Source organism: Nipponia nippon, unplaced genomic scaffold (genome assembly GCF_047370975.1).
Source record: "Nipponia nippon isolate SJK-2023a ecotype South Korea unplaced genomic scaffold, ASM4737097v1 scaffold_3, whole genome shotgun sequence".
NCBI lineage: Eukaryota > Metazoa > Chordata > Aves > Pelecaniformes > Threskiornithidae > Nipponia > Nipponia nippon.
The window spans coordinates 124,288,838-124,315,046 of record NW_028262347.1 but is presented as its reverse complement, the minus strand read 5'-3'; the positions used below and the strand labels follow the sequence as shown (position 1 = coordinate 124,315,046).

The window sequence follows — 26,209 nt, the reverse complement described above, 5'->3', positions numbered from 1 at the left end:
AAAAAAAACGCTAGGCGATCCAGAAGCATGACTTGAGTATAACGTGGAATAATGACATTATAATTAATAGAAATAAAAGCTAATGGAATCTCTTTTACTTTATCCTGACAATAGATTATTAATTTAGGTTTCAGATTTCCCACAAACAAAATGGGGACCCTGATGCCTATTTTACCTCAAATTCTAGAAATTTGGCTTCAGTCTTATTATTAAGCAATGTATGTTCTCTTTGATATCATGTCGTTACTGTCTTTTGTCCTTGTTTAGGTTAATTTAGGCAGAAGAAAGAATATATTCTCTTGCTTTATAGTCCAAACCAGATTTTCGTCAGTATTGCTCTCTTTACATATCCACTACTTCATTGAAATGAATCCCTATTTAAGGTATTTGTTTCCTCCCTGTCAAAAAAAAAGGTCAAAAAAAGGGAAGGAGTTATTGCATGAAAATATATGAAATTTAATTAAGAATTATAGCTCTTCTGTAGAAAATAATCTATTGACAGTAGGTGATAGAATCTCCTTACCCCCAAAAGCCAAGACCAACGCAGTGTTTTCACAAAGAGCATGAAGAACTTAAAAGAGGCCTCAAAAGAGGCAGTTGGGTAGCTGTTAAGCAAGCAACTTCCAGAGAAGGAACATTTTATTACTCTTTACCATAACACATTAGATGATGTCGATTAGATACAGATTTAGCAAAAATTCTTTCCAGCCCGGTTATCAGCCCTTCAAGTGAAAAAGCAAGAACAGGCTGGAAAATTTTGTCAGGGAGTAAAAAATCTGCCAGCAAGCCGTAAGGCGAGCCGGGAACCCTGGCCCCGCAGGCATCGGGCTCTAGAAGGGCTCTCCAGAGCCCTGGTCTGAAAAGCTACGGGGTCGGCAAGGCGATGGTAAATCATCTGCCGACGATTCCTCCTGGCCCTGGCCAGGCTGGTTTTGTTGTAACTATGGCAACACCTTTACTCCAGACCAAAGTTCAATTATTTTACATTTTTATTACCACTGCTGTTTGCTTAAAGTTTACCAGGGTAACTTTGTGCTAGAACAGAGAGCAGATCCCAGGGAGCAAGGAGGAGGAAACCACCTCATGCTAAGCAGGACTAAAGAGAAGAAAATACCCTGAACCAGTGGAAAAGCTCTGCCTGACAAAATGCCGTCCAGAAAAAAAACGGCCATGTTTGCGTCTGCTTTTTGCACCTGTGTTTTCTCTTTCGCGATGATTTGCGTCGTTCTGGCGACCCAGCACTGGATGAGCAGCGAGGTTCGCTTCTCCGCCACAAACTCCAGCGTTACGGTGAGCCTCACCTACGGGCTGTTTAGCGGTACCTGTGAACAGTTCGTCGATGCGGGACTTCAGGTTTCAGAACAGACTTTCCAAGGTGAGTAGTGTTGCGCCTGGAAATGGAGGGCGTCTTCTTGCTAATGCAGGCGACGGACATAGGAACCGCGGCTCACTCTTCTATTCATCTGTGACTATAACACTTTAAGAGAGAACAAGAATATCTGTAAAGCAGTCTGGGGATTTAAGTGGTATAAAACAAGACCCCAAAAAACCACAGAAATGTTGCAGCATTCTTGCCAATAGCAACTTCTTCTAATTACTTGTGATCTTAGCCTACGCCTTGGAACAAGGGAAAAATACAAAATAGAAACCTCATGTAAAATTGATTTTAATTTTCAGAAGCTTTTAGTGAGGAACAGAAAAGCAACATTCGACTACTATTTTATTAAAGGATTACAAACCTAATTGACTTTCCAGGTTTTTTTTTTAAATTTTGTTATGTTAAATTAATTGTTTAATTTAAAACATTTTGCCACCTACTATCGAATTAGTATCATTTTTATGGAAGAACGGTTTATGAGGCTGCTGAAGGGGAAAAGAACAAAACGTGTAAAACAATTTAGACAGATATGGTGTTTATACCTGTGCTGTACCTACACATTAACGACAGTATTCCTTTCACTTCTTCCTTTGAAAGCACACCATTCCATTTTTAAGTGCCATCATCAAACTTAACCATTTGGTTAGTATTTTCAAACCTTATGCTTGCTCATGTCTTTTTTTTTTATGCTAGACTGTGAAGTATAGATTACAAAATAGCTTGTCACCTTTTATAAGCCCCTTCTTCCCCCACCCAATGCACGGTTTTCAGGTGATTCCTCGTCATCGTGACTTTCAAAAAAAACTCTGAGATGAGCTTTGGAAACAAGGTTATTGGAATAACATTTCAGCAAACATCCAGTAGATTCAAATCAAACTGTATCTTATGTTGATATGCAACAGATGTTACTTTTTGTGCATCTGCAGTTCTTGGTATTTATCCTCAATGGTAGAATTACAGAAGAAAAAAGAATAAAAATGGTTAAATAATTAAGGAGGACAGAATAACTGAGAGAGAAGGGAGGAGAGATGCTACATGGGGATAAAACAAAGTTAAAAAATAAGGGGAAGTGCAGAAGGGGTTTTACCTAGAGCAACCTCAGAGAAAGTTAAGACAAGCATGAAAAATCCTAGTATGAGAAGCAAAACATGAGAAAAAGTAAACCAGAAACAAGAAATTATGCATAGCAAGTATGAACCACAGACTCAATAGTGATTTCACACGGTTCAGCGAAGATTTACTTAACTCTGTCAGGTAGCTCTACTCACGTGAAGAAAAGCATTCACAAAGCCCAAAGGTAGATAAGCCTGAAAGCTGTTGCAAGGATCAAGGATTTGCACTGATTTTATGTATCTTGCTGTCTCACCGAGTTCAGAGCAATAACGCTGATATACACACGTGAAAATGAAGAAAGCCAGTCAAAAGAAACCTAATGAAAATTTGGAAGAGTAAGTCAAACCATTTTGAAACACAAGATGTACTGTAAGAAAATTTTTCTTTTTTGGTAGGCTGTTGTAAGATGTCCCAACACAGAGAAGCCACTAAGGTAGAGCACAGCAGACCTAAGCCTCCAGATGGTTCCCATCTCCTAGCTCTTTCCCACCTGAATTTAGTACAGAAATTGCATCTGTACGAACAGGCACCCAAATTACCACAGTGGCAAAGCTGTATCCCACAAGCCAGTTGACATTATAACAATTATATTGGCATGAAAAACCTGAACACAGCAGTGTTCCTAGCAAAGCATATAGCATGTATTGAGATCACTACATAACAAATACAAAATCACAAGTCATTCAAACCAGTTTATTTAGAGTCATATCAGAATAATCAAAGTCATTTTTAGAAGAGTAAATATACATCTATAAAAATAGTTTATATATGGTTATATTTCCCCATGCCAGTTGGCTCAAGCCCCAAACCTCGCGCCACGTGGGCAGGCTTGCTGATTTTAATAGGGCTCCGTGTGAAGCCAGGAGTCCCCCGTGGCGAGCTGACCGCAGGGCGAGGATGCAGCCTGGCAGGAATTCGGGACATGTGTCTTGCCTTTGTCTGCACAGCAGCTGTCACAACCCAATCCCGGGGCATGGGCGCTATCGACATATAGATTTTTAATTACAATTAGCGACAAGCACTCACAGAACACTTGCATCAGTAAAGGATTTCAGTTCTGTGCATGGTCTACATACATTTTGGTGGTGGTGGTGGTTTCCCCCCACCAGATTTAGGGTTTTGTGTTTATCATTTACAAAACGTCATCTCAATTCTCACATTTAAGCCATTTAGGGATGAACAAAACCAGTGAGCTTCAGGAGTTGCTAGTTGCCTTCAACAGCTGCTGAAAGAAAGTTGTGCTTTATGAATAGTCTAAATATGGATTTGCCCACACCCCTCGCTAGTTCAGTTGGGCACATATCCAAGATGAAATGAACTGATTTTAAATTAATTCTTTGGCTCTATACTAGGCACGATTGTCACATTTTATATTAAAAATGGTTCCGTACATTCTTGAAATAGAAGAAATACTTCACAGAATTGCATACATACTATTTTTGAATTCAAATAATCGGGTCCTCCTAAGACAGTAGATCTCTTTTGTTTGGCGATATCCTTAAGTAAATGGATTGCCTGTGCTATGGAGAAATGAAGTGCTGTGCTTTCTCCACTCTAACATTTCAGACAACAGTAAGAAGAGGTATAAGCATCCTTTTAAATCGCAGCCTGATCTGCCGCTCAGCAGGCGTGGCCTGGCTGGGGTCTCTGCTCTGCACCCCGAGCGTGTTTCTCAAATGGCATTTTCATACTTGGGTGTGAGAAAAGAATGGAAATCATGGAAGAGTACATCAAAGGTGATAGCTTGGAGATACAGAGCACTTGTTAGCGATAGCCTAGGTTGGCTTTTACTAATGGCCATACAAAAGCAGATTATCAACAGCCTTTACAAAGACCATAACCTATTCTTTTGGAAACCACAACATTAAAAGAAATTTCCAAGCGTAAAGATGAAAGATAAGCAAAGCAACACGGCTTCTGTAAGCGTACAGCGCATGAACTGCCTGGTCGGGGTGGCCTCTTTAACAGACTGCCATGAACGACCTTAATAGAGCAATAAATCAATGCGGCTACTTCGGAGGCTCTGGGGATGAGCAGAATGATCTGGCAGAATGTAAAAGTTATTAAATAACTTAAGTCCTTAGAGTCTTCATTAACTGTTTGAGTGATTTGTCTTAGAAAGAAACCACTTATGAATATGAAAAAAAGAGCTTGTTTACAGCCTTGCTTGTTTCCAAGTCAAACACGTACAAATTGCGAGGAAGGTGCAGGAAGAGGGCTGCCCGGAGAGCCCTGCAAAGTCAGGATTTCTCTGACTGTTGGCAACCAGCAAGGCCGACAGCACACAAGGAAGTCTGGAATCTGCTGTAGCAGAGAGGAATCGATTAACTTTCTAACTTTTAAAATACATGGCAACTGCTTGAAAATTGCTGGAACTTCATTACTGTTATCAGCTGTTTCCAGGTGTGCTACGGGATCTCCTGAAAAGCAGAAAGCTAGGTTGAGCTTTACCTTCCTTGGTTTTGTTTCTTGTTTTTTGGTTTGTTTTTGGGTTTTGTTGTTTTTTTTTTTTTTTAAATGAACAATTAATTATGTGTTATAAGAGATCCTAGACCTCATAAAACCTGCCAGATAAACACTGCTTAGAAAAGACGTCCAAGCTGGAAGCTGGATGTCATTCACATTCAGGTCAGTAAAAATTTGGGAAATTCTATCCAACCATGCAAAAGTTAAAGATGAAAAAAAAAAAAAAAAAAGGCACAGGAAATTAAGGGGAGACCTGGCGAAGGCAAAAACCTCTGCTTTCGTCCTGGAATTAGGTTATTTTACACTGATGCAGAGGTTATCCAGTTGTGTGTTACTATCAATCCCATTCAAGTAGATCAGCTACTGTAGATTCCTTCAGTTTGCACAGACTGCTTTACTTAGGAAAAAAAAAAAAATCTGCTGCCACAAAACCACCGTTTTATTTAAAACCTTTAGTCTTGCGCTGTTGCAGGCGTGCCTACAACAGGCGGAGTCTGACAAAATTACATCCCCTAAACTGCAGATTGCTGTCAGAGATAAACAAGATCAATCAGGGGGCGCAATAGGTGTAGCCAGTCAATCCTGGAGATGTTCCAAATGATAAAATTAAGTGAGGCTGCCAGAGGGAAATTACGCAAACCTGTCTGATTTGGCTCCAGACTTATTTCTTGAACCAGGCAATGCCCAAGCAGTGAGGCTGCTTCAGTGCGAGCGCGTGGTACAGCCCGTGGAGTGCTCACTTCCATTTAATTGGGTGATATCTCCCGAACGCCTGTCTTTCCTATTCCTCTAGGAGGACTGCTTAAATTTACAACTGATTTCCATAACACATCCTTACCTGCCATTTCCTCAAACAGAAATTAACTTCTACCAGGAATATTATATAAAATGAGAGAGACGCTCTCCTTTTCATTTATTTCCAATAGCTCCTCTTTTTGTTATGAGTGTTTATTTCCTTTTTATGGGGTTTTTACTATTTTCTCTGCTATGATTTCTCCAATTTACGCACTAACTGAATACTTTGCAGTCACGGCTTTGTATTAAAAGCAGCATAGAAAGGAGGTTTTCCTACAGATGGCTGTCTACCACAGTGCCCATTTGAAAAGAGCTTGAAAACATTGTTGTCGTATTTGTTATAGGGTAAGGCAGTCACAGGCACATTATAGCTGCCTTTTCAATCTTTAAATTGAAAGGAGGAAAATAACATACTTCAACACAGCTATACTGCAATTACACTTTGAGTATATTGTAGTCACATTTGTGCCTCTTATTATCAGCAGCATATCAAATAACTAGAAGGATTCAGGCAAAACCAATAAAATTGATTACAGTCCTTGAGGGCTTGACTAGATGTGCCATGTATATGTGGCCAGCCACGCATATAGCTACAGAAACCACAGCGGGCAACAATCTACGCGTATCAACTGTAATAAGCTGGAGCAAAAAGGAGAGGTGCCAGGATGCTCGCTGTTAAGATGCACGACTCCTTGAGCCGTGGCCTCAGGACTGGAGACTTCGAGAGCAGGAGCCCGAGGGCAGGGCTGAGCCGGCCGCTCGGGAGCCCACCTTCATCCCCTTGCCGAGCCCAGGGCCGCCAGCCGTGAGCACGAAGTGCAGCCCCGTGGGAGCCAGAGCTCTCCATCCACCCGGTCCTCCCGGTGGAAACAAAGCAGGAGTTGATCTTTTGTTTTTTTAAAAGAAGGGACCAAGTACTACCTCTATCAATGTTTTTCCTGCAGGACATGGAAAGAGACAAATCTAGCCCGGGTGTGAACACCAGCGCAGCCATGCCTCGGCTGTCCGTGAATGACCGTGCTCAGTTACGTTTGTTGTACAAATGCACCGACCCTTCCAGGCTAATGGTTTTAAAGGACTTTTAGAAGCTGTTCCCTTTGTCAGATTTATTCCATATGAGGGGAACTGCTGCTATATTAAAAGGAAATAAGCTACAATTGGAGCCAAGTTTTAAGTCGGGTATCTGTGGAAGTTGCCAGACATCTCAGGAACAACGGGCAGAGGAACACCTGATTTTCTGATCTGATTTAGACACAAAATTTCTGTCTGGCCTTATCAAGAGGAAATATTTACAGAAATATTAAGGATGAGCAGTTTACTACCCAACCCAACGCCTGGGAAGTTCGTGTGCCTGCAGGATTAGCAGACATGCGCTTATTTCAGGCTAACGTACCTTCATCCCATTTCGGATTTGAGTCCATGTGCTGCGTCCAAACCCACTGTTCCCCTTCTACATCCTGATCCTTACAGACCACCCAAATCTCTGGTTATTAGCTTTTAATTACGACGACACCAGTAAGCGGTAATGTCATCCGAGCCCACCGGGCTGTGCTGGGAAGGCTGATTATCAATGCTGAGCCGCTCTATTTCAGTTGCAGATAACCTGAAAAACACCAAGGCGAAAAGCATGATCACTGCAATTATCGTGATTCTCGTTCTCAGTTTACTGAGTTCTCTTCTCAGTTCTGGATTTACCTGCACTAATGCTGTCAGTAATCCCTATCAGACGTTTTTGGGACCCACTGGAGTCTATACCTGGAATTCCTTATGCGGTGAGTAACGCATCCCATGCTGAGCACTTTCTGCCCACCGTACAGATGAATACTGTATTCTCATTGATTCCAAGATTAAGAAATATATATCTATAAAAGGAAACACTTGGCAAAGTGTTCTGTTCAGTTGGTTTTGGTTTTTAACTGTGTCTGCTGGGATACCTGAAAGCTATCTTTTAAGTACCAGTAAAACAGTATTATTTAATTGAAGTAGCACCATTGATCAGTAGGAGTCTGGATTCACTGGCAGCAAAAATGGACACGAAAAAGCCCCAACAGGTGTAGCGTCATTTCACGTGTGACACACATCAAGAAGAACAGAGTAAGCTGACAAGTACAGTACAGGACAAAACCGTAACAGAAAAGTACGCACTGGATGTGACTGCAGTGCAGTTTGTAACCTCTTTAAGACCTTATCTCACTACTTTATGGTATTTGTAGCATATTTGTTGCTGGGTTACCTACATGCCAAATTAGGCCTCTAAGGTCTAATCCGTAGGGTAGACTCTAGCTTCATTTCTGAAAAATGCGTTGAACTGAATACATCCACAATAACATTAACATGGGGGGGTGGCAGTTAGGAGGACTGAGTCATGGCAAAATTTATTTCCTTCTCTAAAAAGCACTTTCACAGATCAAAATAAGTTTTAACATTCCCTAAGCAGAAAAAAATGGTAGAGACGCTGAGTTGGTAGAGACGTGAACTCTGTCAAACAGCTCCCTAGAGGCGTAACCCATCGTTCACCCGGTAGGCTTGAGCCTGGCTGCTCCTAACGCACCTTGCTACCCTCTTCATCTTGCTATGGTAATGACTCCAGCTATCACACTTAATTTGTCTCAAGAGGATTATGCATTCCTCTAATACTAGGTTTGCACTCAGAAAATTTTCTTTAAAGACATCTGATTACAGAGTACTTCAGCATCGGCGTTTTCTCCTTCAAAAGCTCTTCAGGTCCGAAGATGCTCTGCTTGCAGAGCGGGAGCTTGCCTTCCTTTGAGCAGTGTCCTGTCCCGGGGCCACACTTTGCCAAAATCAGACCTTGGTGGAAAGGGAATTGTATAAACGTAGTCTTAATCACAGCAAGTACCGGTTGGGGAGTGAAACCCACCCTTTTTTCTCTCCAGCCATGGCTAATACAGCGTATAAAGATAGATGATGCTTCGAAATACAATAAGAAAAGTGAGCAAAAGCCTAGATTACAAAATTATTCAACTTTTGAGACAACCAGATCATTGTCTTATCGCATGAGAAAGTTCGTTTCCCGAGCCCAGCACCCGTTATGCAGTCTGAATCTGCAAGCTTTGGCCTGAAATGAAAGGACCATGGGCTTGCCAAGATAAATATTAGTGAGAAAGTAAACCCCCCATGTCGACTGAGGATTGTGGTTACTCTTTACAGCCCTGTAAGTGCTATGACCTGGAAGTCTATTTTACCGTGGGCATATTTTTATGAGAAATCATGCATCATTTGATGTGCGAGCGTATCTTGAAGGTTCCTAATTCTCCTACCAGTTGACCTGGAAGTTCAGTGTCCTCCTGCAAAAACCTGAACCTGTTTCAGAGGGACCATCTGTAGCATGGTGTACCTAAGGGAAAGGAATAGAAATATTTTCACCAGTGTTCAGAAATTATACCTCTGTTAGCACTATGAAAACAGAGATGTAAAAGCATTACTTAGCTGTATGTCAAAGTAACCGAACTCCACTTGTATTCAGAAAGCTATAGGAAATAGATGCAGATCTAATAAGACATCTCATTTGGGCTCATCACAGAGCCATTGAATAATTCAGGTTGGAAAGAATGTGAGGTCTCTAAGTCTAAGCTCTTCAGCAAAGCTGGGCCAACTCTGAACACAGACCAGGTTGCTCAAGGTTTTATCCAGTTGTGATACTACATATCCCACGAATTTGGGCTCATATCAAATAGGCATTCTGCAAATCACTCAAGGGGTGAATATATTATACTCATCAGCACTAAATTCAGTGAAAAAAAATCACATTAAATGGCCTTATCTAAGAATAGTCAGCGAGAATCCATTAATTTTAGCAGAAAATCTGGTTACCAATGTCAACACGCCTGGCAGATACTATTAGGTGGGACAAAAATTCTTTAAATGCCCTCATATTTTACTAATGGAAAATATTAATCTTTGTCCTAGTCCAGGTATTCTAACCAATTTAAATAGACTATTTAGAAGTAGCCACATAAACAATACCACCGTTCTACCTCTAACATTTGTATTTATATTTTCTAGGAATCTTCATACTTCTAGCCATGATACTTTTTCCTGTGAACATCGGAGAAAATGGCCTGTCTGTACAATTGGCCCGTGGATGTTTTTCTTCTGTGCAGACACATATCAACTCTACACACTTTTACGGATATTCGTATTGGATCATGCTGCCCATCATTTTTCTGAACATTGCTTCTATCATCATCATATATTTCTATGACCATGCAAGATACACTAAGCAGAAAGAACAGGAAAGACCCATTGAAAATGCACCAAAAGACGTCATTCTGTTTTAAGGATGCCACTGAAAAGAGGGTGTAAAGGAAAATGACTGTTTAATGCGGACAATCCATGGCTGATCATTTCCATTCAAATTGAAGCCGTGAGTATAGTTCAGTTAACAAAATAGCCTATTATGTCTTCAGAGCAATTTGATTTTATCTTTATGTTAGATATTAGTGTAATACTTACAAGTTTTTATTGGTCAATGTGCTGCCTAAACATGTCCGAGTAGATATGGCCCGAAGCGCACAATGCCAGCACCATCCTGTAGGAACGGGCCTCATGCACCTTACGGCTCTGCTCTGCCCCAGAGGGATCACTGTGAAAACACGCTCCTAGAAGGGATCCCCCTCTCCGTACCACCACCACCACCTTCCCAAGTGGACCGCCGTCCTCTTGCCCACGCAGCGCACAGGGGCTGGTTCCCACCTCTGCTTTCTGGATTTTTCTGGACCACAGGACAGAGCTGCGGTGGCTGGCCCAGCTTTCTGCAGGGGCGCACCAACATCAGCACCCATGAATGCATTTCTGCTTCCCCCTTTGGGTCTGAAGGGGAAGATCAGAGACATTGTTTTGGTTGTGTATGTAATTTGGGATCTCAAGGGGCAGAAATAGGGCAAACACCAGGAACCCTAGGGATGGTGAGAAATGGTCACTAAGGTATCGGTGCTTCATTTTGTCCTGCAGTTCTTACCACTGCCTTTTCCCTGCTTAGGGATCTTCTCCTGCAGGTCCCTATGGCACTGCCCCAGTGACTGAGCAGGTTTGCAGGCTCCTGTTCACGAACAGGAGCGTGAGCACTCGGACAAACTCGCTTGCAGTCCGTCGCCTTCCCATCAAACCTCCCAACAGCAACGGCACTGCCCCGTCCGTGCTTCCTTTGCTCGGTGCTTTCGTCCATGGCTGGGGTGGCAGCAGTAGCAAGAGGATGGGCCATGGCCTACAGAAGACAGCATAGGAGCCCAGTCTCTGCAAGTTATTAATTTGTAGAAACATTAGCAAAATCCTGTTTCAGGCTATTTATAGACCCTTGATTACCGTCAACAGCAAATGGCAAAGCCGTACCTTGACTGTCATTTTGCCCCGACACAAAAGCCAAATAGCAGGCTTTATTAGCGATGATTTATGGCCAATACCATCCCTATGCCTGGTTTAATTAATATTTAATATGCACACAAAGACACACAACGGTAGAGGTGCACAGAAGTGGGGAGCTCCCTGCCCATCCCCCCAAGGGAAGGTCAGCAGGCGAATGCGACCTTGCAACAGATGCCATCACGCAAATCTCCTGGTGCACACCCCAGGAGAAGTGCACCGTGCAAAACGGTGGTCAGCACCTTCTGCTCCTTTGCTCCTCACCTCCGCAGCTATGAGAACAACTTTTTTATCGCATCGTTTTCCTTTACAATATGATTTTCACAGTCATGCTTGATAGCTGTCCTATGGTGCAAGAGATGCTCATGGAGAAAAAAAAGCATTTCTGAAGAGGGGATGAGAAGATGCAAGAGGGGACTTCTCACTATTTATGTCAAAAAATAAAGTTTCAGGATTAAAGTGCCCAATACTTAATGCAGCTGTGCTCTTTCAAAGGAATCAAAGCAGAGGGCTCTTCCATCCTGCTTCAGCATTTGACTAAAAGTATGATGAGGGCAGGGTGGGGAAAAAAAAAAATAAATAAAAGAGGGTTTCTAAGACTCGAGGGGCGGCATAGGTCAACAAAATAAGAGACGTTATCTGCTCTCCACTGCTGACAAGAACCATGCCTAGAACTGCTTTTCAGTGCTGTAAACATTGCAGTTAAACTGTCAGATACCGTGCACCCGCGAGCTGAGCTGGCGGAAAGCCAAACATTTGCCAGTTTTGCTTTGGCTGCAAAAATTTTCACACAGTTTCAGCATGCATCTGTCACTGTTGTACTCAGCCAGCATCCATCACACAATACAATTACACTTATATCAGGCACTTGCTCGCAGAGAAATAAAGTCATCGTAATAGAATAATACCGGAGGAGCAGGGGCTCCTGTGTTGAAAGCAGCGGCTTGCCATTGCTTGGGCATTTCTATTACACTGAAGTACTAATTCCCATGGAAGAGCTGGGAAAAAAACCCAACACATTCCCACTTTCATATGCCTGTTCGAACCACCGGGGTCTGTTAAAATCGGTCTGGAAGTCTCAAAGGACCTTGTGCTCGCCTGCTGACATGTACGGCTGCGAAGCAGTGGAGACGCGTGTCGCCAGAAAGTCACTGGGTAGTGAGAGCTCACCTGCTTTGATGGGAACTACAGATCAAAATCATTACAACTAAAAAAAAATTGAATTTAAATAGTAGCTAAAGTTGTAAGTGGCTAACAAGGCTACTCTAATATTCTTGGTCTGAATGTTTTATTTCAAATCAAAGACAGGACTTTCCTTCTCAACCTCAAAATGACCCTCTCTGCCCTATGCTACATATTTTCTGCTTCGTGCAACGGTGTCAGCTTGGCAGATGTTGGCGATGGAGGCAGTGATGAGGCCGAGGAAGGTGGTAGCTTCCCACAGGACCGAGCCCCGGTGCCCCAAGGAGCGGCCGCTCACATCCCTGCGGGGATGAACTCGCCCAACCTCGGCCGGGCTGCGGGGGAAGCGCGGGGAGAGCAACTCGGGGAGGCAAGCGATGCGATGCAAGGAGGAGAGGAGAACGCTGAAAATCGTCGCAAACTTTTCACCCTATTTTCCCCCAAAATGCCACAACAGCCCTGTAAACTGGTAGCAAAGTGCTGTGTGCCATGGGGATTGTTATATTTTATGATGAGGCCATGAAAAGGTTAGTTACCAGGTAAGTGCCTGGATTTGAAGCACCTGCTCCAAGTTAAATTACAAAATATGAGAGCTCTGGAATTACCTGTATCCTGAGAAGAGTCCAGACTGCCCAGGAGCCATCCAGGACAGGGCTGGCCCTGGCAGGCAAATACTTGGGATGAACAAACGGGAAGCCAAACAGTTCAGGTATCCATTCCCTGCATCAAAAGCTCAATAAGAAGGGATTGTGCATCTGGGTTACAGCCACTTCTACCACAGGATGAAAAAAAGAGAACAAAAAAAAAAAAAAAAAGAAAGGATTCAACATAATCCAACCTTGTATCTAGCTTTTAGGATATCAAAAAGGAATTGGTTTGGCTCTTGCCTACCAGACAGTCTTTGAAATGAATGGAGCTGTGTTCAGTACACTTATCCTCTTAATGAGGACAAATTCTGGCAGTTTACCCTTAGGTAAAAAGGAAAAAAGCTTGCACTGTCAGCTTGATGCACTCTTGAAAGAAAAAAAATCAAGCTCCCATCTTATCTAAACCCGGGGTAATTTTACACATTCATTATTTGCCAGTAGTTGAAGCGCATTGCTTTTCACCAGGAGCTGCGTCTGATCAGGTCAAGGGAAGGATCCAGGCTGAAACCAGCTGAAAGATGAATCCTCCCTCCAGCGGCTGAGGTCCCAGCTCCGCGCTCGCCGGGGCAGGGTGCGTGCAGCGTGCTCCCTTGCCTTGCGCTCGGGTCCAAAGGTGGCTAGGAAACACAGAAAACTGAGCTGGCGTCCTGCACCGGCACGTGATTTTGGGCAGCAGCGCCCACCGCACACCTCGGTGGAGAGCTGAGCCCTCTGGCCAGGCGTTCGCAGCACCCTTGGCACTGCACGCACAGAGCTGAGCGGATGAATTCTTGCCTGCTCCATGCCCTCCGCTTGCAACACACTTGGGAACCCATGACTCACTGCAGCTATCGCACGGCCCTGCCAGGAGGCTGGCAGCTGGAGAGGAACAAGAGGACGATTATGAAGCACGGCAGCCAACAGCTCCCCTCTGCTCCCCGCTCCGATGGGCATAAAATGGCTCTTTCCCTTCTTTTTCCCCCTGAAGGAGAAATCCAGGCAGCCCCTCACTCCCAACACGCTGACCTATCCATAACAGTTGCTCTAACTAAATAAGTGACTGATTTTGCTCTGGCTAAATAAGTCACTTGGATGCTTCTACTAAAGTGATCATGATGGAACTAACATTTTAAAATAATCATGTAAAGCATTATTTGATAATACATTCCCACCTCAGAAGCTCTGGTTCCTATTTATGCAAGATCTGTTTTAGCTTTATGGTTCACTTGGAAAGTTTCACGCTGGATAAAAGTTACCCTAAATTCAATGACTGTAGAAATGCTGAATAAAGGCAGCTTTTTCTTTGACAACACAGAAGATCCTCGATGCCCGGTAAATTATCAGTTACCTTAATGTTTAGCAGCAGCTGAAAACATTTAATAAGATACACTGCAAGCCTCACAGCAGGCAAATGCAATAATTTTTGATGTAGGCATATCTACTTGACAGCATGGCAGAAGCTAGTTAACTTCACAATTATAGAAAAAAGAGCCGGCGCAGCTTTGCTGTTACTCACAGGCAAAGAGACTCAGTCAATAAAACCAATCCTGTCCCCCAGGAGCTATTCTGCTAAAGAGTCATCCAGCTCCTGCTATTTAAAAATCTCTGCTGGTAGGAGAACTGCCAGAATTAACAATCGATGTTCTAAATCAAGCGCAGTATCACCGACACAGTAATGATTTTTATTATAGGAGTATCAGAGAATTAAAAATAAATATTACTCTTACAGCCCTGGGGCAGGTTTGGACAGTGGATGAAAGGGAGGAGAGCCTGAAGCCAGGATCACCACGGGACAGCGCGGCAGCGTCCCCCACCCCGTGACTTTCGCTTTTGCCATGTTGACTGGGTGCAAAATGCAGGATTGCAACTTTTTCTCTGAGTGCCCTTACTTTAAGTGGAAGAGCTACTCAAATGTAAGGCAGCTCAAGGTATTATGACATGAAAACATACAGGAGAGCTTTAGACTGGCACACAGGCGAGTGTTTTATTCCCCTGATCAGGCAGCCCTATGTTGTACGGGGCTTCCAATATTCACTGACTTAGCAGCTGTACCTTTTACTACTCAAGTCCCTTCCTCTGCATGAGCCCACCTAACACTCCTGCCTGCCGTAAAGCTTCGTCGTGTAAAATGGTGCTATCCATTTTGCCACGCACTAGGAAAAACGCAGAGATATGGCGCGCGTTGGGAAAGCTCACGCGCTGCCAGTGCCTTTGAGATGGCTAAGCAACAGCTCCTCTCTGCCCTTCCACCTCTCACCTGTCAAAACCTTTGCTTTAAAACCGTGACGTCGTTTTCAAAAGCTCAGAAGCTGACATGGGGAAGGCTGATGCTGAGCACAGGAGCAGAGGAGGCTCTGCGAGCCGGCACGCCTGTCACAGCGATGGAAGCTGCAGTGGTGCCCTACCTCATGGCGGCCACGTTCCAGCCAATGCATTTGTTAGCCTGAGCTAAAATTTGGGCTTCTTAGGTAATGAATTTCAACAACTTTAGCATTGCTAGTGAAGCACACGGTAACGCTGCTCCAGCATGAGTGACGGAGCCCCCAGCAGTCAAATCTCATCCGAGTTTCCCCCTTCTCGGACAGAGGCAAGTCCTACGTGGAGCGCAAGTCAACTTCAGGCATGAGAAGCTCTAAAACCTGCTCCCAACACTGTCCTGAGCACTTATGATTTTGTGAGGCTTTACCACAGGCATCATTTGTCCCACACTCGGAACAGGATTTCATCAGGTGGTTCTGCTGGTAGCGTTTCCACCAGACAACTACTACCTACAGGCCCCTCGAAGAGCCGACGGAGCACGTCATGGGCTGCGTGCTGGGCTTCATGTGATGCCTCGGCGGGTGTGAGGTTGTTCTGGAAGGGAGCACTGCTGCAGAAACATCCCAGAGAAATCCCTGCTTGGAAAAATTTACCGCAAGGACAGAAACAAATCTTTTATCCTAAGTTTAAGTGTCCTCTTTCCAGATAATTTTTGCCATCAGTGCTTCTAGGTGAGCTTCTCATTCGTTCTTCTGAAGAGTGGGCACAAGCTAGTAGTCACATTTCAGGGATCATCTCATCTCTCTCCTGTCTACTCATTTATCTTTCAAAAGCAATCTAGGTAAGAATTGCAATGGCATTCAATGAGGATCTCTTTAAAGTTATCTTTTGGAGAAGATATCATGGCACGTCCTCATATTATCACTGCAAAGCAGTACTCGGGGAAGGGGGAGCAGCTTCCCAGAGGAAAGCCAGAAGGAAGGATTGGGTACGTGCACATTGTCTTCGCTGGATGATAGGGATGGAAGCCTTTTCAAAATGAGATGAAAAGTGTCAAAACTTAGTTCAAAAGTCTGCTTATAAAACACAGTGCAAGCGGGCAGGGAGACAGACCTTCCTGCTCTTCGCAGCGCTCCCCTCGAGGGGCATGGCTCCAAGCCCAGCGAGCTGTGCACAGTAATTAAAAACACCCACCGCTCTTCTCCCTGCACATTTTGCCAAGGCTAAATCTTTATCCTGTGCAAGGGCAGTGGAGGAGGGCTGCTTGTGGGGCAGAGCGGCAGGCGCTTCAACACTGCCGGGCAAGTTGTTTAACACCAAGGGCAACGGCTCTGCTCAGGCACCACGGCGTCGCACACACTTTGACAGATCGCAGCCTGGTAGTCTTTTCTTTTTTCTTTCTTTTTTTTTTTTTTTTTTTTTAATAAAGCAGCTGCAAAGCCTTGAACATTGAAGAGATGACTTGAAACTCACCTTTCTAGGTGACAGGTTGTAGGCGGTGGTGCAAATATTTCTATATCAACCCTGATGCACCCAGTTATCTCAGAGCAACAAACTCTAGGCATTAATGGGCTTCTGCTGCCGGAGGAGCGCAGTTACCTGTGGCGGTCAAACTGCATCAAAATGACCTCTTACAAGAGAAGGAACTGAAAAATAAGGAAATCAAATCCCACAAAGCAGCATTCTCTGAATGTCCTGGATTATTGTAAAGTTATCCTTTCCTGCTCAGCCCAAACAGCTGGGTTCTGCTCCTGTGCCTGGCAAGAGACCTTTGCTAGAAAATAAAAGGGATCCTCTCAGCTGCTCCTGAACTCTGTCCTCCCGGTTATTCGCCTCGGGAACCATCAGAGGGCAGCAGCCTCCTTCCTAGGCTGTGCTACCAGCCTTGCCTTTTCTTTTTTTTTGCCTTTTCTGCTGTCCTTTGACGGGGAGAGTGAAAAAGAGAGGGGGAAAGAGAGAAGTGACTTACCTCTACATACAAAGACAACACTGTATTTCACCTCCTTCTCTGAGACACAAAAAAACCAAAGAAAAAGCATTACCCAAATTGCACGTTAATATTAGGCGCTCTAATCGATACCCCAATGAGCACAGGGGGTACCGCAGAGAGTGGTGGGTTGCTTGTACATGACCACTGGAAAAGGTTGCTTGGCTAGTTCCCAATATTAGAAGAGGGAAATTGCCCAAACGACCAAAAACCTCAGAGGCATGCAAGTCTAGGAGATGTTCGAAGCCACTTAATCAGAGCTGCTGGTGTGAACAGTGCAGAGCTACTTTCTTGATCAATAGGGTACGAGCAAAAACATCATTCCAAATAAGAATTAAACAGCATTGTTCAAAATTACATTCCAAACAGAGTTAATTATGTTCCGGATATAGGAAAGAGAGAACACGTCCGTGCTCACGGGAAGGATGCTTTCTCCCATTCTTCATCCAAGACTTTAAAGAAAAGGATGCTCCCTCAGAAGCCAAATCTGGACAAGCTCTGTTTCTGTGCCAAAGGCTGGTACGTTTAACCTGATCGCCGGCTCCATATGCAATGGAAGTGGGTTTTTTGGCTTCAAATAAGCTCTGACAAAAAACTATTTTTCACAGAGGGGAAGTAAATATTCTGGAATGAATATCAACATTTTTCAGATTGCAGATTTCTGTATGATGAAAGAAATAGATAAAGAAAAATCCTAGGAAAACACAGTGTGATTGTGGAGATTAATGGCACTCTTTAAGAAATATTTTTCATCTAGTTCTACATACTAAAGGCTCAGAATAAGCATCAGACATCAGAATGAAAACTAGTATATTCAGATTTAAGCTTCTAGGGCAAAGAGGAATTCTAAAAGTCAGCAGTGCAGAAGAAAGCTGTGCACAATTAAAAGTGAACTTCATTCAACAACAAACATCGATGTAGGAAGATACAGATGCGCAGTGGAGTTGTATTTCTCCAAAATGCATTGGTATGCATTTTCCAGTGCTGAAGTAATCTTTTCTGATGAAGAAATGCCTGCTTTTCTTAGAAATTAAAAAAAAAAATCAACGCTTAATTTCCAACATTTTAAAAATTTCCTGAAACTATCCCAACCAAGAGACTATTGTTTGGAAGCATCGCCAACCCTTGTCCCCTGTTCTTTGTTTTGGTTTGCTTTTGCAGGTGATCAAAAAGTAAAAAACCGTCAAATAATTTTCCATGTTTCCAAGGTTTCTGACCAGCTTTAGGATTCATCTGATAGATTTTCCTTATGATTATCCATGCTGTATGTATATACTTCTGATGTCAGGCATTATTTCTTGCATAATAGCATTTAAAGGAACAATTTGCTCTAGAACACGTTATTTATTCAAGGAAATTTTTCATTACTACTTTGATATATTTAAAGAAGATGGTTTAACTTCTGTTACATTTAAGTTTTCCCTCCTTAAAGAAAATTTAAAAAAAGAAAAAATAACACTTGTGAAGCCCTAAAAAATATAAAAATATAAAAATCTTCCTGTGCTTTCCCAGATGCTCTCTGAAGATGTGAGTGGTCTTTGCAGATCATTGCTCCTGCAGCGAAGTGCCCTGTGTTGTGACAGCTTTTCCTGAGGGACCTTTCACTATGTTGGAGATCCTGCAGTGGTGACCCAATTAACTCTGGGTTATTTAGACTGTTTGTTTTCATGCATGTTTTTTACATGTTAAGGATCAGACTCATCTCCCCTTGCTCCCGCCTGCCAAATGGACTATTTGAGAAGAAAAGCGTCATTCAGTGTAGAGAAACCAAAGCAAAAGGAAGCACTCACAGACTTCTGCAGCACAGGGCAATACATCAGCACACTGGTGCTTGGCCTGTCTACAGCCCCAGGGAAGCTGTCAATGCTAATAAAGCCACTGAAAGATGGACGATATCCTAATTATAGGAACTTCAAAGAAAATCACTAAATATAATAAAACTACAGCTTAATTTCCTAAGGACTTTGGGGTTCAGTCTAGACATTGCCTTCATCTGCCTATGCTCTAAGTACATAGAGTGTTTCTGGCCTCCTTACTGAACCTGGGGATTTCATATATGAGATGTCATGGAAAGGAGAAGAAAAAACCAAAGCATTTAATGTAAACTGCCAAGAAATCATGGGTTCGTATTCAGTCACCCAAAGAAAATCAGCAAATCTAGTGAATTTTTTCATTGCACCATTGCCAAATGCTTCAACAGAAACTGTTTTAACAGTGGCTTTTGGCAGCAGTTTCCCAGTTAGAATAGACTATAGCCAGGAAAACAGTCAAACTTCAAAGAGAAGATCCAACAGGACAGTAGTGTCACATGGCGAATGCAGAATTCTGTGATTTATACTACAAAAAGTGTTTCCTAAAATGGTACCTAGCTACCCATGCGAGTTTACATTTAGACACTCCCTGCAGAGCCAGGACTTCCATGATCTGAGTTTTTGTTGCACTTTGCCGTGAACCACACTGCAATACGAAATGAAGTAGTGTCACAGGGCCAGCCCTAGAGTTTGTGAGAAGTCTGGAGCGATCACATTAGACGATCCGTGAAATGTATTTGATGGTGAATACTCAATTTCTGTGAACATACATGCGCAACAGACGATTCACACCGTCAGCAGCACAGTAGGGTAAACTGTACACCTCATTATACCTGTGTTCAGACTAAAAAAAGATCAGGTCGTCCAGATTACGGAGCCTTCTTGGATTTCCACAAAGATTTTACAGCATTCCCCAGCTCAGGCTTTTAAGGGAGTCACGTAGCTGTGGCACAAGGGAGGGTCTGGCACCGATAACGTGTAAGGCAGGAACCTACGTAGGAGTTAGTGATCGGATCTTGCAAAGGATGGAGGTGGCCATTACCATTCCACAGGGAGGTGTGCTGTTCGGAATAGTAACATACTGAAATGAGAAGTGATGCATCCTGGAAAAATGATCCCTGCGTCACATTTAAATTACGTACACTGAGTTGACTCAGACTGAGACTTCAGGCGTTTCAGCTCAGTGTTCAACAGCTGTCAGCAAAGCTAATCAAATGTTGGGCAAAGAAAAAAGAAGAATAAAGGAAAAGAATAGAGATGACAGAATATAATCCAATGACATATAAATCCATGGCTTGCCTATAGAGGTTAGACATGCCCCGTCTCAAAAACAAAGGGCATAGTACTGGAAGAGATTCAGAGAGAGGCAACAAGGATGAACAAGAGTAGGAAAGAGCTCCGGCATGATCAATAACTAAGGGAGCAGGCAGGCAACTGGGCTGGCTGGACCTCCAGCCCAACACAGCATAGCTTATACCAGTGCAAGTGAACAGGCTGAAAGCTGGGACTGGAAACAGCCATCCACGTCCACTCTTAGACCCCACTTGCGTAGACTGCAGCACAAAGTGGGAAGCGATGTAAAACATAGGGCCAAATGTCTCGAACCAGGGTACAATCCACGGCCAAAGCATTCAGGAGGTCTGATGAAGACAGCTGAAGGATTGCACTGGGAAGGTTGTTGAACCCAACATAGCAGGAGGCTGAAGAAAGGCACATTAGGAATTAATAAATTATCCACAAAGAGTCAATATTGTCTTACAGGACTAATACAACTTTAAAGAATAATATTCCATCATGTACATAGCTCTAACTAGCATCTATGCAGACATTAGTGTGTATATTTTATCTTATTTTAAAATAAATAAATAACAAATCCTATTCAAAATAAAGGCGAGTGGGTAATACATGCACATTGTTGGTCTATGCACACCATTATTCTGTGCGAGAAAGACTTCAACAACCGGTGCTGGAGCAAATCAAGGAGAAAATTCCTTCTTTCTGCCAACACGTACGTTAAATGTAATAAAAAGACAACTTAAAATTTGTTACCAAGGCAATAGATGAACTTTTCAAAGATTCCATAATCCCACCCCTCAAAAAGAAAAAGTTACTCTGGCAACTGAACAAACAGAAGAGCGAGCAAAGCACACGGATCACACGGGATGCACGTGGAGTAGGTGCACATCTCTAATGGTATCTGTCCAGATGGGAACCTCCTACCGCCATATCATCTCTAACTTTACAGTAGCTCAATTAATCACTTGCCAGCATTTTAAACTGCTTTTCAAGCCTCTTCCCAAACTTTAATGTGACCTTTGATTCTTCTCGACAGAAGCATGTTACAGCATAGCGAGTGAAAACTTCCTTTGCCGGGGGTGAGCTGCCATATCTTTCTGTGTTGGGAAAAACAGTTCTGCTGGCTTTATCCAAAGTAATTGAAAATAGGAAAGAATAGGAACTTTCATTGACTTGAGTGGGCTTTGGATCAAGTTGTGAACAAATTAACATGACAATAATGGGGATCTTTTCATGTTTGTCCTGTAAGGGGAAAATGATGGGGATCAAAATATCCTCACTAATCTCAACTTCCTTTCCTCACCTCCGTTTAAAGAGAAGATAACATGGATTAGAGAGCGCCAAGAGCAATTTTTGCTTCAACCATCAAGTTCTCCAGACACTTTTGCATCTTTTGGGGGAAGCAAACAAAACCAAAACAAATTCAAGAATATCTACATTGAACCGATCTAACAATACTAAGAATCAGGCACCTTTGCATACACATCACATCAGATCGTTACTGCAATACTGATACGCTGCTGAATAAAAAAGCACAAGTACTTAAGCACAGCAATTAATAAGTCAGTTATAGTAGTGCCATCCTTGGAAAACCTGTAAGCCAAGTTATAAACACTGCAAATTAACCATGGTCAAGATCTTCACTAATATTTATATATAACTGACTATTACTATCAGAGCTAGATCACTGGTGCATTGTGAATATATTGGGACTACCCAAAAAGACCTATTTATTTAGAAGATCATGGCATGACCACGCTCAACAGAGATGATATGCACGAAGATCAGACGTGCTCATCAGGCTCTCATAGTAAATCTTGTCTGCGTCACAGCTCAGGAACATCTGGGCAGAAGACATTTGCAGACACTATTATGGGGCAGTCTTCCCTATCCATTCCCCTATGCACAGGAGAAAGAGAAACAACAAATGCCCTCTATTCCTCAGTTTCCCAACTTGCTCATTTTTCTACAGGTCAATCATGAAAACGCGTTCAATGCAGCGTGATGAAACTAATACATAAACAACATTTATCAGTCATTTTTTCTCTCCCTTTTGCGGAGGTAGCCTCTGCCTTCTTGACGGGACTGAAACATGAGCAATGCCATGGCTGTTGTCACATGGCTGTAACAGAAAAAAGAAAGTATCACCACAGAACTATCAAATTATTGCAAGATGACCCATTGTGGTTGTGAAATTAAACACATTTCAGTGCTGAGTGAGAAAGATTGAAACCTGCCTGTCTTCTTTCTCAGCACAGAAGAGATGACTCATTTTTAAGCAGCAAATCTCCACTTCCCAGCAGGTGGCTAAATCTGAAACCTCACAAACGCCCCTGAATTGGAGAACTTAAGATAAGGGCTTAGTTTTCTTTCAGTTTTGCACATGTATGATTTCTACCCTTTGGGAGAGGTCTCTACTTTTATGTCTAAATCAGAGGCAAAGAGCTTGTGGTTACGGCTACGGTCAAGGTCTGGGAAATGCAGGAACCACAGACGTGATCGCTGTTCTGCCGCGGGGTACAGGGCTAAGGTTGCACGTTTTAAGACTACGGTCTGAATTTAACCACATTATAGCCATAGGAATTCACCTTGCTTTTCAAATGAGCAGTTTAGGTGCTCAGTTTACAGACCACCGTTTCTTTGGAGAACTGGAAGAGTTCTGTGAGTAGGTGTAGTATCTTTGAAGACTTTGAACTCTGTGGACAGTAGCAGGTCCCGTTCTCACCCTTCCCTCATCAAGCTGCACCCAGGTACCTTCCAGTATGTATTAGACAACACTTTCAGGTTTACAATTTAAAATAAAAAGCCCTAATATTTCTATCATTCGGAGGCTGCCGCTCCCATCCCCTGTGTAGGCAGGCAGGACCAGAGGCACGCAAGGAACATGGCACTCGCCAGGGCCAGCTGGGCTTCCGCCTTCGCACCGGTATTTTACCAGTAAGCTAGAAGTAAGAAACAAGCTTTTAAAAACAAACCCATGTATCAGATTTAAAAGTCTGTTTGCAGGGAGGAGACTACAGCAAAAGAGGCTAAATGAAGAGGGTCATGCTATACACCGCAGGTTATGCGTGGGCTTTGATGCTACTATCAAATCCCTAAACAGCAAAGGGAAAACAAAACAGAAGTACGCACAAGAATAAACCTGCTGCTGGCCGTGGATGTCTGTGAAGTCAGAGCAGCTTGGCAAAACACACCTCTCAAGTAGCAGTTTCTAATTTATAAAGAAAGTTTCTCAGCCCATAAATTGCTATTTTCCAGGCATGCCATGTTACCTGCAATATAGCTATAGAAGCAGACGAGAAGAAAACTGACAACCCATATTCATCCATCTTCATTTGTCTTTCACGAATATGCGAAGATAAGTAGGGGCCCCTAGCAAAGGTGCTAGCCTTTGCTCACTGATACCATCTGGGCAGCTACTTATCACCAGCTCTCCCTTTACTCTGCTTCCCTCAGTCCTGCCTTATAATTTGAGACATGCTCAAGTGACCACAGTTCCTAGATTTTGAAATAAGGTTGTTTTATTTTTCCAGCAATTCATTGGAAATGAAACTGCATGGCAGAGGAAAAGCAGAAAACACAACACAAAGGGATATCATTCAAAACAATATTTAAATGGACACATCAGTTAAGTTTTAAATGCTATTTGTGGTCTCTTCCAATACAAATATCACTGTGTTCCCTGCAGATCAAAACTGTTGCGCAGTGTATTGGATTTTAATAGCACCCCTAGGTTTAATATGATGTAATGAATGGAATAAGCCTACAGATGCCAAAGTATCCTGCAAGCAAGTACGCATTCAAATTATTTTCCTGCAGCCAGAGGCTGACTATTTCTAATCTGGAAATAATTTGCATTATTGAAACCAAAGAAAAAGGAGGTTACTGAAAAGGATCTGTAGCTTCTGGTTAATTCCGGGGTGACTATTCAGACGTTTTTTGTGAAATCCAAGTTGAAAACACTTAGCTTATTGCTAAGCAGCACAGCTAACACAAGTAAGACTGAGAGGAAACTACAAGGTGTAAGAGAGCATCCAAGTCCTTAACCAAAGAGGGGTGCAGAAGGGAAATAAACTCAGGTATAAGAAAGGAGCCGAACAGGGTAGCGCCTTCTATTTTTCCTCAAAATGTTTTTTAAAGGAGAGTCAGGGAACAGAACCTTGACCTTTTCTGCAGATAATACTCTTCATCCCTCTCTAGAGAAAAGAGGATGTCATCACTTATTCCAAGAAATGTTCCCTGGCATGGACTTGCAAGAATAAACCCCAGAGTTTTATTTCATCATTTATAGTGATTTATTACATGTGTCTAAAGTAATTTAAAGAACAAAATTTTCTCTAGCAAGCTAGCAAGTGCCAACCATGCACTTGCAAGGATGCAGAAACCGTCTTCTTTCACATATACACATTATCTGGTAATTCTGAAAAGCAAAGCCATCTTGTGTATAGACAGACATACTTTGTGTATGTGGACTGTTGTCCAAGATGAATTTCAAGACTAAATATGTTCATCTGCAAGTCATAAAGCATCTTGAAGAAGGATTTAGTCTGCAAGATCTTCCTCTCTTGTAAATCTCAAGCAGCTGTAGCTACTCGTTAGCATTCATTAAGACTAAGAGCACTCTCATTCTCATCTGTGGAACAGCTTGAAGCCCAAGGATGGTTTTATTTCCCCAGGTTGAAAGAAAAGAGGATCCCTCTGATCTGATAGTGTACTGGAACCGATTTAATTATGGCTGAAAAAACGCCCACATTTTCAACATTTATGAGTTAGTTTTCCTAGCACACCCGACTAAGACATCCATAAATAAATGGGGGCCATATCTATGAATGTCCTCAAAGACGCTCAGATGGTGCAGTAAGGGCTGCTTTTGTCCAGGGGCAGCGGGGCAGGGTCTCCTCCTCCCCCAGTGGCAGGTGCTTTGCTGATCAATGAGGGGGAATTTGCCTGCAGGGGTGCTGCTTCTTCCAAATCCTTTTTAGAGGAAGATATTGAAGCCAGTACATTCCTTCATAGAAATGGCAGGCAAGTCTCATGTTGAAAGTCTAACAAATAAAAGGACTCAATTTGTCAGTGTCAGGATGGGGCAGTGATCTTTTTTCCTTCGAGCAGTAAAAACCTGGTAATGGTGCCTAACACTGAGATGTGATCAGATGGAAAGAGTCTCCCAATCAATTAAAACAAGATCCGCTTTCAAAAAAAAAAAAGTGGTTTTAGGCTAAGATATGCAAACATTATGAATAATATTATAGGCAGTATTAAATATTTCTAACAGATTTATGAACTAGTAAATGGTGTACAACTCCAACAAAATAGCGTACAACCCCAACAAAAAAAAGTTTGGTTTTAATTCTGGTTTTCCCAGTATTCCAAGCTCGAGGCTTGTAAGCCTTACAACATGTTTATTCTGCCTAATAGTTTTCTGTCTCTTTGCCCACATATCTAGCTCCTCTGCAAATTTAACCACCTGGACTCCTATTCTGAAATTCTTAATTCTGGCACCATTCTTAAAAAAAAAAAAAAAAAAAAAATGGAGGAGAGCATTCACCACACCAGACTAAGGGGATATTTGGATATGCTGGGGGGGAAAGGGTTTAGACATCTAGTACAGAAGTGGTAGTGCTGAGTGCCAGTATTCATTCATCTTCGGTTTTGAAGATCCCCAGAAACCTGGGGTTGGATCTTCATGAGATCCAGCCCTGTCGTCCATCTGAAGGAAATCCAGCGTAGGGTCCCTCCTCTCTCTCACAGCTATGTGCTCTGCCCTCCTTTAAGGGAGGCTGGTGCACTCCGAGGAAGAGTTTATTGAGGTTTTCCCAGCCAGAAAGGGAGATGACAGGAGAAGTCCCCTTCGCCACACGCCAGCCACGTGCCCCCATGGCGGTGGGGTGCTCCTGGGCCTGGTGCTGCTAAA

At 42.9% G+C, this 26,209-nt stretch overlaps 1 protein-coding gene across 1 annotated transcript; it reads left to right on the top strand.

Moving 5' to 3' along the window:
* The first annotated feature begins 1,044 nt into the window (after positions 1–1,044).
* On the top strand, positions 1,045–14,478 carry CLRN3 (clarin 3). Its single transcript, XM_009475736.2, has 3 exons — positions 1,045–1,375; positions 7,345–7,524; positions 9,779–14,478. The coding sequence occupies exons 1-3, from the start codon at positions 1,147–1,149 to the stop codon at positions 10,051–10,053; spliced, it is 684 nt and encodes a 227-aa protein (XP_009474011.1). The 5' UTR covers positions 1,045–1,146; the 3' UTR covers positions 10,054–14,478.
* The last annotated feature ends 11,731 nt before the right edge of the window (positions 14,479–26,209 follow it).